At 42.1% G+C, this 18033-nt stretch overlaps 1 protein-coding gene across 6 annotated transcripts in view; it reads right to left on the reverse strand.

The window, feature by feature from the left end:
- The window catches only part of DMXL2 (Dmx like 2), a 132179-nt gene that overhangs the window by 102265 nt on the left and 11881 nt on the right, over positions 1-18033 (reverse strand). For all 6 annotated transcript variants that reach the window (XR_014779681.1, XM_084784308.1, XM_084784307.1 and 3 more), the window contains exons 2-6: positions 11052-11177; positions 8854-8925; positions 4951-5029; positions 4012-4147; positions 3435-3501 (exon numbers count right to left, since the gene is read on the reverse strand). Coding sequence is in view for 5 of the 6 variants with exons in the window: in XM_084784308.1 (XP_084640434.1) it covers positions 3435-3501; positions 4012-4147; positions 4951-5029; positions 8854-8925; positions 11052-11177 (480 nt within the window). In the remaining variant the exon portion in view is untranslated. The remainder of the gene's footprint in view (positions 1-3434; positions 3502-4011; positions 4148-4950; positions 5030-8853; positions 8926-11051; positions 11178-18033) is intronic.

Genomic DNA, 18033 nt, shown 5'->3' on the forward strand with positions numbered 1-18033 from the left:
AGTCTGATCCAGGCAGGACAGCCAAGGCTACACAGAGAAACCTGAACCAAGCAACAACAAAAAAAAAAAAAAAGAAAGAAAGAAAGAAAGAAAAGAAGAAGGAAGAAGGGCATATAAAAACATATTGCCATGTTCCTTAAGTATACACCTCAATGCAGTCAATTTTGTCTGATCATTTCCAGTGTGATGAGTTGTTAACAGTCAAGACAGAAGAAATCTAGAGTAACCTGGAAGACAGGCTTCGGGGCACGCCTGTGGAGGGCTACCCTCTGCCCGCTGGGGGTAGAAGCATCCCCTGGCTAGAAGCCTGGATTACATTAAATGGAGAAAAAGGAGCTGAGAAGCACCATGCATTTGTCTCTCTGCTTCTTGACCATGGATGCAATATGACCCGCGCTGCAAGCTTCTGCCACTATGGCTTCCCCACAGTGACAATCTGTAACTCAGAACTGCAGCCAAAACGAATTTTCCTCCCTTAAAGTTGTTTGGTCAGAAGTTTTTATCACAGTAGCAGGAAAGAGGCTAAGACTGCTCCCAACTCTACGTATCCTTATATCAACGTGGGAGTCTAGAGAGGCATAGAAACTACGACCCAGAGCTCCACAAACCTGAAGAACTATCATCTCTCTCCTTCCGTAACTGCTGCTTCACGGAAATGCTTCAACAAAGCAAAGCAGTGTTAGCAATCCATGAGATGTCCTGGAGATCACAAATATTTGATACACACTGACAGTTGCTAGACATCTCAAAATACTTTCACACGTTGTGCTTAGAAATGTTTAGTGATGGGAGGCACTGCTGACCAGCACAGGACTGTAATCTTCCTGTCTACAGTGCGGTACAGTTTTCCTATTGTCTTCTTGCAGCTCTTGAGCAACCACCTCTGTGCCAAGCAGTTACTTGGCCACAAGACATAAAGCTGATGGTTTCACAACTAGAGATACCCAAAGGAATCTAAGTCAGCATACAACAGAAAGACACCTGCACTCCGTGTTTACCTTAGCACTATCCACCATGACCAAGACCTGAAGGAGGCCCTAGGGCTCAGAATTTAGTCACCCAGGAAATACACTTGAGAATCAGCCCAGGGTGCACTCTGTGGAATACTTACAGTCTTTATCTCTCATAAGAGTAAATACACAATTTCTTTCCCTAGTTTATGAAATGGCAAAATTCAGTATTGATTTTGTTTTTTGTTTTTTCGAGACAGGGTTTCTCTGTGTAGCCTTGGCTGTCCTGGACTCACTTTGTAGACCAGGCTGGCCTCAAACTCAGTAATCTGCCTGCCTCTGCCACCCAAGTGCTGGGATTAAAGGTGTGCGTCACCACGCCCGGCCTCAGTATTGATTTTTAAAACTCTAGAAAAAGGAACATAATTATCTAATTCTTAACACTAGCATTCCACTGAGTTTAGACAGCAAGTGACTACAAGGAAAACCCTAGGTTTTAAATAGAGTTTAGGAAAACTCAAAACATCTTGGAAGAGCCACAGAGCCTGGCTGTTGCTCTATAGCAGGTGGATACAGTTCCTCCAAGTGGGCCTAGACACCCCAATGGGTTTCTGGGATAAAAAGGTCACTTGAGACCACTCAGTGAATCAAAAGTCTCTGAATTTCCAAATTCTCACAGAACTGGAATAATAATGGCTGACTATACAAAAACAAAGTCCAAAAGCCAAATTTGGAAACGTAAAGTCTAGTAATATCAATAGGTCTGGGCAAGGGGCAAAAGTAATGCTGGTGAGGACATTAATTAGGAACAGCAGCTTTGGAGAACTAGCTGGCACCGTCTGTGAAGGCTAAAGATTCAAGTAACCTAGGACCCAGCCAGCTCTACTCCCGTGTAGCTCAAGACAAACCCGTACACATGCCCATACACACGTGCAAGTCCTCGCTGCAGCTTTACTAAATACGCACCGGAAAGGGCAGGGCAGGTTGGTGGAAAGGAATGAAGGTGTAAGTAAGCAGAATTCAACAACATCCAGATGAATTAAGGACTTAATTGTGAGGTTCATTTTTGTTTAAGTTTTAGATTTCTCAAATCACAGCCTCCAAAACACTCTAATAAATTGCCTCTATATTTTTTCATTCGGTTCTGTTCCTCTAGAGAACCCTGACTAATGCACATGGCAACACACTGTAAGGAAAGGAAGGACGGGTGCCGGGCGTGGTGGCGCACGCCTTTAATCCCAGCACTCAGGAGGCAGAGGCAGGTGGATCGACCTGAGTTCGAGGCCAGCCTGGTCTACAGAGTGAGTCCAGGACAGCCAAGGCTACACAGAGAAACCCTGTCTCGAAAAAACAAAAGAAAAAAGAAAAAGAAAGGAAGGATGGAAAGAAGAATGGAGAGGGGAAGGGAGTGAGGTGAATGAGGCAGAGCGTGTGCCCCTGTGACTCCAGTAGCACGAGTCTATTGTCGGCGTTGTTTCTTGTCCTCTGTAGACGAGGTCTCACCGGAAGCTCTGCCTGATCTCCAACTCACAGGCTTCCTGCCTCTACCTCCCCAAGTTCTGCGACTATAGGAGTGTGCCATCCTGCCCAGCTCAATTCTACTTTTTAAATAAAATTACTTATATTTTTAATATAAAAACTAATTAAATAGAAAACTTGATTTTAACGTTGACCGTAATCCAATGGATGGCCATACATCCAAAAGTTTATTAGCATAAATTGGACTCACTGGATCTTTGTCTTTGTTTTTCTTTCCAAGACAGGTGTCACTATATAGCTCTGGCTGTCTTGGAACTCACTGTGTAGACCAGGATAGCCTCAAACTCACAGAGATGCACCTACCTCCCTGACTCCCAAGCACTGGGATTAAAGGCATGAGCCACTATGTCAAGCTTTGGGCTCATTGAGTTAAAAAAAAAATAAGTACACCAAGTTGAATGAGCATGGAATGGGATGTGAGTCTGGCAAGAGTTGAGTATCATCAAAATGCAATGTATGGAATTCTCAAAAATTAATTTTAAAACTTTAAATGTAAATGCACGGTGAACCCACATGTAGAAGGAGAGAACTGATTCTTCTAAGTTGACTTCCATACATCACTCACTCCCATTCAGTCTCTATCCCCCTCCCTCCCGCCACATACATACTAGATGTAAAAAACTGCATATAATTGCACTAAAGTAAAACAGGAATAATAATAGACATTATTTCCCAAGTGTTTACTGTCTGTAAAGATCATACCAGATCTTTTAGAAACATTTCCCCATTTTACAGAGCTGAGAACTGAGCTCAGTACTTCAGCAATGGAGGCCACTGCTCGCCATCACTGAGCTGTATCTCCAGCTCACAACAGTTTCACTCTACTTCAAGTACGCTTTGCAGGAGAATTATCCCAATGTATAGAAGACAACTGGAAATGAACACAAGCAGTATTTTCAGTTGTTTTGTTTGAGAGCTTTGGGGTTTTTTGGCTTGCTCCCTTACCTTTCCAGCAGTAGCAAAATATTCACCATCAGGAGACCATTCCATCAAATGTACAGACACCGAGGTTCTAGGAACAAACAAATGTCACACTCATCAGGAGTTTCTGCCCTCATAACAATACAAAGTATTCCTCCTTCCTAAAACCATAATAAAACTGATCCAAAGTATATTTTCAAAAACAAAGAATACACGTGATAGCTGTACATGATATTGCTACATCCGCCCCAACCACAATCTTCAGTATAACAAGTTAAAGACAGCTTCCACCTTCCCTGGTTAACTGGGGGCTGGACGTCCACGACTTCCCATTGTCACTCTCATTTCAACACATTACGGAGCAATTCCTATGTGTCAATTCTGTCAGATCAAGTACTGAACTGTGAACATGAAATTTTTTCACTTTTGTGGAAACAACTAAAGCATAGATTAAATAATATTATAATAAATTTTGCATTTAAAAAAAGGTTACTTTAGATTTCTAAAATATAATACCACCAAAAAGTAAGACCTTTGTAAGAAAGAGCACAGTCTAGGACGCATTTTTAGGGAATGAATTTCACAACACTTAGACACTAACTTGCACTGCCAGATGCACTTCCAATCACTTAAAACAGGAGGGATTTTATTATCAATTTCTTCCTCTTCTTCTAGAATATCATTTCCTGGAGGAGCCCACAGCTGAATCGAATCAGTTGCTGTTAACAATCTGTTATCTGAAAATTAAAAAATGCTCTGATGAACAACCAAGGACTACCTAAGACAAGAACTGCACACATGGGGTCTGTTAGGTCTGTACATTATCAAATGCAAATATACAATACAGCTATGAAAAACACATGGGGCCAGTTCAGAAGAAACCTCCCAGGAGGAGGAAAAGGAAGAAAAAGAACCTAAGAAAGAATCATTATCAGGGAAGACTTGAGAAAAACAAACACTTAACTGCCAAGGGCGTCCTCTAGCAAGCGTGAGAGCGGCTGAAAGGGAGTGCCGCGGCTCAGGCGCCCTCCACAGCGGGAGTATTCTCAAGATGTGATCGAAACTAAAAGTAAAGTTTTCTACATGGAATATAAAACAACCCTTATTAACTGTGACTATAAAAGGAGATAACCCTATTTATCATTATAGGTTTCCAATCTTTGCACATTAAAGACTTATTTCCTGAAATATACAGTAACAACATAAAGTAGAGGATGTTTCCATCCCTGACTTGTTTATGACTCTGTAGATGAAATAAGACTAAGGCATATCACCTGTTAACTAAAAACAAAACGGAAACAAAAAAACCAAATCACTGGTTCTTGAAATAAAACAGGAGAAAGCAAAGGCTGAAAAGCAGAGGGAAGAAAGTTAAGCTCTGTGCAAAGCAATGTATACCAAGAAAAAAAATGTATATCAAATTCATTCATCAACAAAAACACACTTGTAACTTTTTTCTCATCAAAGATTATGACATTTTAATTATGCCTTTAAATAAAATGATTCATTTTAACAATTTCTAAATATAGTTGCTAAATACCTTGAGGGTCCCATGCTAAGTTGTATGTCACAGAACTCAAAAAGAACTGCCCAGTTTTAAGCCACTGACACTTGAGTTGCTGAAACATGTAGAAAGAAAGAAAAAAAAAGAATGTTTTAAAAATGTTTCCAAATTCCAATTTTTATCATTTTATTCAAGTTAAACTTATAAAGTAAAGATATAAATACTTCACTACTACGTTTAAAGTGACTTGCAGTAGCCCGCTTACAGGTCAAGCTTCCTTCTTTCTCCACACACACTCTGCGTGTGTGAGCGCCCTGCCCTCCACTTCTCCATCTGAAAGCCCCGTGTTTCACAATGGCTTGCCTACACCATCAGCCTTCAGCTCTAACATTGTACCCACACCCAGAACACTTCCACATTCCGTCACCACGGCCCTGACTACACACAGTTAGTTTATGTGTCTGACTTTCCTACCAGACAGCAACCCTTTAAAGGAAGAAAGGATGTCATAATAATTTGGGGGGATTTGGCGCTGGTGTTTAACATTTTGTGCTTGCCTGATTTTTGTTCTTTTTTTTTTTTTTTTTTTAAACCAGGGTCTGATCTCAAGTAGTCCCAGCTGGCCTGAACTTGCCATGTAGCAAAGGATGACATAGAACTCCTTATTCTCCTGCCTCCATCTCCCAAGTTCGGAGTTAGAGGCAATTACTAGCATGACCAGTATATAGGGTTGTTAGGAGTAGGGTTGGGAAGGGTTTAGGTGAAAAGCTCTCATGTTATTTTTGGTCTTTTGCTCAGTCTGAGGTTTCTCTGAGATGGGTCTAGCCACGTAGCCTAGTCCTGTGTGCAGTGATTCTTCTGCTGCCTCCAAGCAGGAGTCGCTGCTCTAATCGATTACCTTCAGCACATGCTGCAGCTATTACAAAGATGCTAGATTCTCTTTATTAGAGTTGGAGATGGCTCAGCAGAAGACCCGAGTCCCGTTCCTAACACCTACCTCAGGAGCCTCACAACTTCTTGTTACGTTAGCTACAAGGGATCTGACACTCTCTTCTGGCCTCCATGAGCCCCTGCACACGCACGCATGCACGCACACAGAGAATAAAAATAAATCATTTTGAAATGTTTATTCATGCAGAGAAATGGGCTCACTGTCTAAAGATTTGAAATATATATGTAATTCACAATCATGCATCTATTTTATTTGAGTTATTTCTATCTATTCCTTTCATTCTACAAGGTAATTAAAAGTTTAAAAGCCAGCCAGGTGCGGTGGTGCACGCTTGTAATCCTAGCACTCAGGAAAGCAGAGGCAGGTGGATCTCTGTGAGTTTGAGGACAGCCTGGTCTACAAAGCGAGTCCAGGACAGCCAAGGCTACACAGAGAGACCCTGTCGGGGACAGGGGGTAGGGGTAGCTTAAAAGCCAAAAGCTTTTGGCGTAGAATACAGTATTCTAAAAAATAAAACTACGTACTTCTTTTTTTTTTTTTTTTTTGACGTAAGTAGAAAATGCCCTTTTGTAAAACACACACACACACACACACACACACAGAGTACAACATAGTCGCATCATGCATGTGACATACAGAGGTCGGAGTGGGGTCAGATCCCCTGGAATGGGAGTTATACAAAGCTGTGAGACACTATGAGGGTCCTGGGACCCTAACTCACATGCTCAACAAGGCAGGAAGTGCTCTTAACCAGTAACATCTCTCTAGCCTCTGAATCTGAGTTTTCTTTACTGTGTTCCTGGTAAGTCTTTATTTGGGGTGAGAGAGATCAAATCCAGGGCCTGGTGCACACTAAGCAAGAGCTCAGTCACTGATCCTTACCTCTTAGCCACTGTACAATTTAATGGCTATTTATAATGAAAAAAGATATTTTAGTTTAGTTTAGATATATAAAAACAAGCATAAGATTTCAATTAGAACTGGTTTCTAAAAAAACATGTAGAGATGAGTAAACTAGCTCACATCTGTAGTTCCAACTACCATCGGAGGCTGAGGCTAAAAGAAAGGCTTGAGCACAGGCATTTGAAGCCATCCTAGGCCACATAGCAAGACATCATCTCAGCATATAAGTAAATCAAATAAAAGAAATCTTAAACTTCTTACAGGGCTAGCGATGTGGCTCTGCTGGTAGAGTGTTTGCCCAGCATCCACACAGCCCTAGATGATCCTCAATACAGCACACACTAGAGTGCTGATGCACACCCACTCTATAAGCATTCAGGTGTAGGAGGAGGATCATAAGGTCAAGATCACCACCTGGTAAATAGTAAGTTCAAGGCCAACCTGGAATACCTGAAATCCAAAAAGTACTTATAAATATATAATTTGACATTGAGATTTAGGTTCACAATTTTAATTATTTTAAGTGATGGTAGATTTCTAAAGGAATTCAGTTTGGAATCCTTTTTAATTGTTGTGTACATGATGTAAGTCTATGTATAAATGTGCATATTTGTGTGAGTGCAGGTGCACACTTGCCAAAGCATGCATGTGGACATCAGAGGACAACCCTGACTGTCCAGTTCTCCTTTTTCTTGTTTGTTTGTTTTTGTTGTTGTTATTTGCCAGTAAGTTTACCATGCAATCTCATATCTCACAACTGCTCCCAACCTTACATGGTTCAGGATATTCTTTTTTTTTAAGATGTATTTATTTATTATGTATACAGTGTTCTGCCTCCATGACAGAAGAGGACATTAGATCACATTATAGATGGTTACCAGCCACCATGTGTGTGCTGGGAATTGAACTCAGGACCTCTGGAAGAGCAGTCAGTGCTCTTAACCTCTGAGCCATCTCTCCAGCCCATGGTTCAGGATATTCAAACTCAGGTCCTCACACTTGTTCAATTCTCCAGCCTACTTGTAAAGTCTCTTAACTGGTTGATGACTCTAACCATATAGGATTTTCTTAACAGTAAGTAATATAAACTACAGCATTCAGAATATATGTGAATGGTTCTTAATGTGATGTCCTAACTGCTTAGCTGGCCGGTGAACTTATATTAAGTGCGTAACTCCACTAAACATGCATTTAGGGTGGTCTGAATACACTAGATAATACTTTAAATAATTGGACATAACAATAACCAAAAGAAGCAAGCCACCTACTTCTGAGGGGACCATATGTGCTACACTGTAAATAACAAAGCAGCACTCTGGCAAAGAGTTTAAAATAGATAAGCATATCAGGGCATGGTGGCTCGTGCCTGTCACCACGTCACTGCGAAGACTGCAGCAAGAGGGGGACGAATATTCGAAGGAGAATTTACAATGTATATAATACAGATAGAGGTGTCTGAGGAGGTATTATTACAGACACTTGGAGTCTGTGGAAGGTAGTCCTGCAACTGCGCAGAAAGGTCAGCATCCACAGAACAGCCAGCGCCCTAAAGGGAGGGCGGCTGAAAACAGCAGAAGCCCAAGTGTAGCTGCACACGGGAAAGAGGGAGGGCTGAAGGAGAACAGTGTGGTGCTGGGCAGAAGATGGGAGGGTGTAGTCTATTTGCATGTCTACAACCTCCAAGAACTACGGCACCCTTGCACAGTTTTAAGAAGAGAAGCACACACCCTCTCTACAAAGAAGAAAGAAGAAAGAAACATTAATTAGATTAGGCAACTAGTACCAGACACTAGTAGAACCCAAGAAAAAGAAAGAGCAGTTCAGACTAGGGTAGATCTCAAGACAGGAACGACAATTAGCACTACTCTAAAAGCTTAGGTTTCTACAGGCCTTTACTAAACCTCACAGATATTTCCTTCCTACCACTATTTGCGCGGCTTCCTAAGCACCTGTATTGCTGTTGTAAACAGAGTCTAAGGAAACAAGAAAACTAACTAGATTCAAGTTAACCAAAACAAAAACAACAACAATAATAATAAATTCAAATGAAGTTTTAAAATATTCTATTAACAATTAATACTTACACTGTTTCGCTTATGAGAATTTACACCCAGGGGCTCAAAAATACAAACAGCATTCCCGTATGAGGCTGCAACCTAAAGAAGAGCAAACACAACGTTACAGTACTTACAAGAGAGTAAACTATATAACCTTGTTTGCACAACAATGTATAAACTAATTTTATATAATCCAATTCCAATATATCTCCATGGTTTATTCCTACAAATAAGCCTGGCAGCATAGCAGATTTAACAATCTCTTTAAATCTCTTTAAATCCCAGCATTCAGGAGGCAAAGGATCTCTATGAGTTCAAGGCTAGCCTGATCTACAGAGTGAGTCAAGGCAGCCAGGACTATTATTACACAGAGAAACCCTGTCTCAAAACCAAAAAGAAAAAAAACCAAAACTAATATCTGTTACCAAAACACTCAGTAGGCTTATTTTAAAATTACAAAGTTATCCTATTAAAAAAAATGTTTTTACACCGGGTGTGGTGGCACATGCCTTTAATCCCAGCACTCAGGAAGCAGAGGCAGATGGATTGCTGTGAGTTCAAGGCCAGCCTGGTCTACAAAGGGAGTCCAAGACAGCCAAGGCTGCACAGAGAGACCCTGTCTTAAAAAACAACAAAAAATAAAAATAAAAAATTTCGTGTCAGCCAGTTCTATTGTATATACTTTTAAATCTTTGCTTCCATGAAATTAATTGTGATTATCATGAACATTTAGGTAATTTATTAATATTGATCTCTGCAACCAGGCATGGTGGCGCACACCTTTAATCCCAGCACTTGGGAGGCAGAGGTAGGCCGATCTCTCTTAGTTTGAGGCCAGCCTGATCTACAAAGTGAGTCCAGGACAGTCAAGGCTACACAGAGAAACTCTGTCTCAAGAAAACCAAAAATAAAAAAATGAAAAATAAAATTGATCGCTGGCAATTATCATTCAACCCAAGGCAAGCTTAAAACTACCTTGCTTGGGCCAGGTATGGTGGTGCACGCCTTTAATCCCAGCACTCATGAGGCAGAGGCAGGTGGATCTTTGTGAGTTCAAGGCCAGCCTGGTCTACAAAGAGAGTCCAGGACAGCCAAGGCTACATAGAGAGACCCTGTTTCAAAAAAAAAAAAAAAAAGCTACATTGCTTGGCCTAAAGAGAAGAGTGACCAAAAAAAAAAAAAAAAAAAGAAAGAAAGAAAGAAAGATGGCCCTTGGTGTTCTCTAAATTAATGCAAGCAATGCTTACAGGAAAATTACAAGTCAGAAAAGCAAGAAGCAAGTATCAGAGACCACAAGAAAACATAGTGTCTCAAGTGTATTACTACCAAATAATGGTACATTTATATAACAATTAAACCTGATACAAATGGTTGAATGAGACAGGAAAAATGGAATAATAAAGTAATCATAATTTATTATTCAGCAGAATTTGCCTGCTTACCATCAAGTGATTTAACATATTCTTGTTATCCAATAAAGAACAACTTCTAGAACACTAAGAATGTTTAAATTACTGTAAATATCTATCATAATTTTAACTCCCTTTTTATAATCTTGTAGTGACATACAACTGTCATATAATATTGCTCTTACTGAATTCATAGAATATATATATACACCAAATATGCTATATTTACATTAATATTTAGTGTATATTGTTTGAAAACTGAGAGAGGAAAAAAGAAAATCTAAGAAAGAAGTCTTTAGATGAAGCTTTAACTGTTTCAACATAAATCCTCTGTTCCTAAGTTGGAATGAATTCTTAAATATTCACTCAACAAGTACGCTTTCACTAAAGTAACGGACTGACAAAGCACCTGTGTGAGGTGGACTACAGTAGACACAACTCACTAAGAGTCCTGATAAACAGTCCCTGCCACTGCAGATGCAAGGCGCAGGTCTGCTGCACCAGCTCTCAGCAATGCTGAGCAGGAAGCTCACTTGTGTCCAGAAGTGAAGACCAGCCTGCACACCACAGTGAGACTTCATCTCAAAAACAAACAACGCTGTGATTGGAATTTGGCGGGAATTGATTCCTGGTAAGCTTAAAGGTTACAAAATAAACAGAAGAGCAATATGCTTAAGACTGTGAGGACTACTGATCTTTCAACAGAGTGTAAAACTATTATCAGCAGCAGCTTACAGCTCTTCACAATTCATATACAAATACTCTAAGAGTTACATACATTTAAATGGCATTTAATTAAGTAGTTAAATCTCTTACTCTCCCATGTTGGTTAGAGCATTCCACACAACTGACTTGGATGTTTCCATGCTTAGCACCAGGGATGATCTGCACACATTCAAAGTCACTGGCCAGAATAACAATGTCACAGCCTGATCCATATGCCTAAAAAGGAAAAGGTTTATGACATGTAAAATATGTAATTTTGAATTATTATTACATATTATTTTATCTTGGATTCTGTTACTAATATAAAGGTATGCCTTGATATATCTTATGAAATAGTAATACACAAATAAGAGCACTACAAATCATATCAAAAAGCCAGGCAGTGGTGGAAACACACACCTTTAAATTAATCCCAGCACTCGGGATGCAGAGGCAGGCAGATCTCTATAAATTCAAGCGCAGCCTGGTCTTCAGAATAAGTTCTAGGATAGCCAGAAATACACAAAGGAATCCTTTTTCAAAAAAACAAAACAAAATTTTAAAATCATTAACAAAAACTAAGCCAATGGCATTCCATGTATTACCATCCAAGACTGCCTTCAACAAGCAAAGGGTCTTACAGTTTTGTGCACTGCAGCTTCGGTCTCTGCAGCAGCACAATTACTGCTTAGAGGTTCCCTCTAGCCCTCATCTCTGAAAGTCCTAAAGGAAACAATAAAACCCCCACTTGAAAATAGTAAAGTCTAGTCAGGAGTGGTGCCACACACGTGTAATCCCAGCACTCAGGGAGGCAGAGGCAGGCACATCTCGGTGAGTTCAAGGCCAGCCTGGTCCACACAAATCCAGGACAGCTAAGGTTATACAGAGAAAAGCCTGTGCCGAAAACCCAAAAGAAAAAAGAAAGGAAGGAAGAAAGCCAGCTCGGCAGATGCAAGGGCGGGGAAGCGTGAAGAGTTTGGTCCCGAGACTCACGTTTTAAAAGGAGAAACACTGCACGGACTTAGTGCTGCCTGTCTGTGCATGGGTGTGAAGAGAGCTGCCACACCCTGCCCAGCCACCAGCCACTGCCAGGGTATACACCATGTTCTTGGGTTTGTAGCCTCTAGAACTATGGGTCAAATGAAAGTATTTCTACATCCAAAAACAAAATAACAACAACCAAACCAGGCATGATAGTCCATATGCAGTGTCACACTCCTATAGTCCATATGCAGTGTCACACTCCTATAGTCCATATGCAGTGTCACACTCCTATAGTCCATACGCAGCGCCACACTCCTATAGTCCATATGCAGTGCCACACTCCTATAGTCCATGTGCAGCGCCACACTCCTATAGTCCATATGCAGCGTCACACTCCTGTAGTCCATATGCAGCGTCACACTCCTATAGTCCATATGCAGCGCCACACTCCTATAGTCCATAGGCAGCGCCACACTCCTATAGTCCATAGGCAGCGTCACACTCCTATAGTCCATAGGCAGCGTCACACTCCTATAGTCCATAGGCAGCGTCACACTCCTATAGTCCATAGGCAGCGTCACACTCCTATACTCCATATGCAGCGTCACACTCCTATAGTCCATATGCAGCGTCACACTCCTGTAGTCCATATGCAGCGCCACACTCCTATAGTCCATATGCAGCGCCACACTCCTATAGTCCATATGCAGCGCCACACTCCTATAGTCCATATGCAGCGTCACACTCCTATAGTCCATAGGCAGCGCCACACTCCTATAGTCCATAGGCAGCGCCACACTCCTATAGTCCATAGGCAGCGTCACACTCCTATAGTCCATAGGCAGCGTCACACTCCTATAGTCCATAGGCAGCGTCACACTCCTATAGTCCATAGGCAGCGTCACACTCCTATAGTCCATAGGCAGCATCACACTCCTATAGTCCATATGCAGCGTCACACTCCTGTAGTCCATATGCAGCGCCACACTCCTGTAGTCCATATGCAGCGCCACACTCCTATAGTCCATATGCAGCGCCACACTCCCATAGTCCATATGCAGCGTCACACTCCCATAGTCCATATGCAGCGCCACACTCCCATAGTCCATATGCAGCGTCACACTCCCATAGTCCATATGCAGCGCCACACTCCCATAGTCCATATGCAGCGCCACACTCCCATAGTCCATATGCAGCGCCACACTCCTATAGTCCATATGCAGCGCCACACTCCCATAGTCCATATGCAGCGCCACACTCCTATAGTCCATATGCCCTGTCACACTCCTATAGTCCATATGCAGTGTCACACTCCTATAGTCCATATGCAGCGCCACACTCCCATAGTCCATATGCAGCGCCACACTCCCATAGTCCATATGCAGCGTCACACTCCTATAGTCCATATGCAGCGTCACACTCCTATAGTCCATATGCAGCGTCACACTCCCATAGTCCATATGCAGCGCCACACTCCCATAGTCCATATGCAGCGTCACACTCCCATAGTCCATATGCAGCGCCACACTCCCATAGTCCATATGCAGCGTCACACTCCCATAGTCCATATGCAGTGTCACACTCCTATAGTCCATATGCAGCGTCACACTCCCATAGTCCATATGCAGCGCCACACTCCCATAGTCCATATGCAGCGCCACACTCCCATAGTCCATATGCAGTGTCACACTCCTATAGTCCATATGCAGCGTCACACTCCCATAGTCCATATGCAGCGCCACACTCCCATAGTCCATATGCAGCGTCACACTCCCATAGTCCATATGCAGCGCCACACTCCCATAGTCCATATGCAGCGCCACACTCCCATAGTCCATATGCAGCGCCACACTCCTATAGTCCATATGCAGCGCCACACTCCCATAGTCCATATGCAGCGCCACACTCCTATAGTCCATATGCCCTGTCACACTCCTATAGTCCATATGCAGTGTCACACTCCTATAGTCCATATGCAGCGCCACACTCCTATAGTCCATATGCAGCGCCACACTCCTATAGTCCATATGCAGTGTCACACTCCTATAGTCCATATGCAGCGTCACGCTCCTATAGTCCATATGCAGCGCCACACTCCTATAGTCCATATGCAGCGCCACACTCCTATAGTCCATATGCAGTGTCACACTCCTATAGTCCATATGCAGCGCCACACTCCTATAGTCCCAGCCTATTAGAGCTGAGAAAGGAAAGGACTTACAACCCACCAGCCTGGGTGATACAGAAAGACTCTACCTCCACCAAGAAAAAAAAGAGGTAGGAAATTAAATACAGAAGGAAGGAAGATAAAATAACAATAAGGGTGCCTGAAAAAGTCATAAGGAATCATATTTTTTAACTACATACATAAAAACAAACCCATAATAAACTTATGTGTATCAATACACAGAATTAAAATGAGCCTTTAACCAGGCATGATGGCACACACCTTAAATCCCAGCACTTGAGAGGCAGAGGCAGGTGGACTGCTGTGAGTGCAAGGCCAGCCTGGTCTACAAAGCAAGCCCAGGACAACTAAGGCTAACATGGAGAAACCCTGTGTCAAAAATTAAAATAAAATAAAATGAGCTTTTCTCATCTAGACTGACAATGCTCCTTCCTAAAACTAATGACCATCTACCAAAAACATAAATACCGGGCATGACAAGGCCGCTTTGAGTTGCTGGTCAGGACTATCCAAGAGACACTCAAAACACACAGCCTATTGTTATCCCCCTTGATCCCCCCGAAAGGTGGAAGCTAAGTCCCTACAGCTAAGGACACCATGTGCTTCAGAACCAGGATCCGGAGACCCTGAGCTGGAACAAGTCTGAATGTGCCCTCCCTGAGGACTAGCTTTCATGGTACCAAACACACTATGCAAGCTTCCAAAGCAGGAAAGAAACCAACAGTCCTACCCAGCTATAAATACCTCTAACCCAAAACAATGACCAGCATGGCATCATAACCCTGAGGGTGCAGCAGTGGCTCATCCACCTTGGCAGTAACAACAGCTCTCCAACTGGACTCAAGACCGGCTCAACAAGAAGGAAACAGTGCCTGGTACTGGAAACCAAGGCTAGTGAGGTCATGGCTCTTGGAGAACCTTCAACCATTACTTTACTAAGCCAGTAGACTCCCTAAGTACACTTTATAAATATTTGTCCTGTACCCACAGTTTAAGTATACACCCCTCAAGGAAATTCCTCTTCGCAACAGATGAAGAAAATAAAGAAAATAATACCCAATCAAAATGCAGAGTTGTGAGTCCCAGTCCCGATTAAAACATCTACAAAACAACTCCAGAATCTAAGGTCCAGGGAGCATTGCAGAAGAGGGGGCAAAGAGACATAAGAGACAAAGGATCAGGGAGCTTGCTGTGAGACTGTATCCCTCCTAGTCATGTCAGAAGCTGCATCCATGAAGTCTCGCCAACATGACTACCCAAACATAAGCCGAACAAGGACAACACCAAAGAGCAGAGAAGAAAGTCCCTAAGGCCTCAACCCTATGCCAAGAACTGCAGGCGAGTAAGAAATGCTGAGAGGAAAATGCCCTCCTTGCACTCTTAGCATTGCTTAGCTGCCTGTGGGTCTTTGTAGGAAGAACACACCAACTGTCATCCAAGTGGTCAGCCCTGAAATCCTATACATGCAACTAACATTATACAGACTGAGCATGTTGTATTTAGAGATATACATATATGCATGCAATAACAATTATTGAAAAAAGCAGGCTATGAATCAGAACAAGAGCAAGGAAGGGCACACAGGCAGGTTTGAAGGAAGGAAAGGAAAGGGAGAACTGACGTCACAAAGAAAACATCCTGTCCCTCTCTTCATTTCAGTCATCTAATTTGCTGAGTGCCCCGGGCATGGTGGCACACGCCTCTAATCCCAGCACTCGGGAGGCAGAGGCAGGTGGATCGCTGTGAGTTCGAGGCCAGTCTGGTCTACAGTGCAAGTCCAGGACAGCCAAGGATACACAGAGAAACCCTGTCTTAGAAAAAAAATAGGACTGTACTGTACACAATTCTAAAACTTCTTTTCATTTAACACATCTTGAAGAATTTTCCATACTATCTCTGAAAGAATTACCTTTCATTTATAATTTTTTAAGATTTATTTATTTATGTGCATCATTACTTTATCTGCATGTGTGCCTACATGCCATAAGAGGACATCAGATCACATTATAGATGGTTGTGAGCCACCATGTGGTTGCTGGGAATTGAACTCAGGACCTCGGGAAGAGAAGGTGGTGCTCTTAACCCGCTGAGCCATCTCTCCACCCTCATTTATAATTTTTAAGATTATAATATAATTACATCATTTTCCTCTTACCTTTCCTCACTCCTCCCATGTGCCCTCCCTCGCTCTCATTCAAATTCATGGGCTTTTATTCCCTTAATTATTGATATATAGATATATGTGTGCATGTGCATATATTTCTAAGTATATAAATATCTTTCTAAGTGTGTAAATAAATCTTTCTAAGTATGTAGGTATAACAAGTTCAGTCCATATAATGTTACCTATGTTTTAAGGGTTGACCACTTGATGGCACTGCACAGCCAATTGGTGTGCTCCTCCCTGGGGAGACCATGTGTCCCCCTGAGCACGCCTCAGTGCCTGTGGTTCTTTACACAGGACCGAGGCCTCCTGAACGGCCCCCTTCCACATTAGTGTGTCTACCAGCCTCTCCCTTGGTCAACCTTATTCTTACTAAACGCATACTACCCCATTTTGTAGTTCTGTGATAACTGTTCTAGGTTTCCTATCTTTTGCTGCTGCAAACATTAATAAGATTCTAAGTGGCTGTGGCTGTCATGTGGCATATGCCCTCTGCATTAAGGAGGCTGAAGGATCTAGGGGTTAAGAAGATGCAGCAGCTCAGAACCACCTTTTTCCTGTCCATAACTAGGCAGCATCCACAGGAACTCACAACTAACTGTACTTCCAGCTCCAGCAGTCCAGGATTTCTAGGCTATTGAGCACCTGTACTCACAAGCACACACACATCCATTAAACACACACATACACGCATACACACGAGAATAGTAACCAGGCATTATGGCACATGACTTTAATCCCAGCACTCAAGAAGCAGAAGCAGCCGGGCACTTGAGAGGCAGAGGCAGGCAGATCGCTGTGAGTTCGAGGCCAGCCTGATCTACAAGGCTAGCCCAGGACAGCCAAGACTCTGTCTCGGAAAAAAAAGAAGAAGAAGAAGAAGAAGGAGGAGGAAGAGGAGGAGACGGAGGAGAAGGAGAAGCAGCAGCAGCAGCAGCAGCAGGCAAATCTCTGTGCGTTCAAGAGCAGTTTTGACTACACACCAAAAATCCTAGGCCAGCCAGAGCTACATAGCAAGATCCTGTCTCCAAAAACCTAAAAGTTCTTTCCACATGCCTACAAACATACTTTAGTTCTAATGTGTATAGGAATTGCTCCAATGGCTGAAAGTCCATTCAAGAATGCTAACTGGGCAAAACAACTTATATATTAGGAAAAAATTATCTTAAGTCAAAAATGAGGAAAGCGGTGTGGCAAATTATTTCATCGTAGCTGTTTGTGTGGCAACCAAAGGAACCCTTCCTTAAAAAAAATATATGAGGAACACAAAATAACAGAATACTTGAAAACAGCAGAACAGCAAAACTTGAGATCTATAAAGATAAAACCTACTTCCAGAAAAAGATGGGTAGGACATTTTAAAGAAGATGTATTTTATTAAGTAGCAATAAAAAAAAAAAACCCTCTTGGGTTTAAGTGACAGAGCACATGTTTCCTACGAACTGGGTTCCATCACAGGACTTCCCCTCAAAAGAAATGCTTTCTTTCATAAATAATTTTTAAAATATTTTTAGCTTTATAATTTTTAACATTAGTCAAAAACTAGCCAATTTCATATTAACAATGAAACAGATGGAGCTCTAACAAATTTCTAAATATTGAGTTAAGCAGGTAAGCCAAGTATCGTGGTACAAATCTATAATCTCAGCAGTGGAAGGCTAAGACGGTCTTTCCATTAGCCTGGGCTAAACTAAATTTAAAAAAAAAAAGTTAAACAAACACACACACAGCCCAAACTAAGAATTCTTCTGTACAAA

The sequence above is a fragment of the Acomys minous genome (assembly GCF_964271855.1).
Source record: "Acomys minous genome assembly, chromosome: 5".
Classification (NCBI taxonomy): Eukaryota; Metazoa; Chordata; class Mammalia; order Rodentia; family Muridae; genus Acomys; species Acomys minous.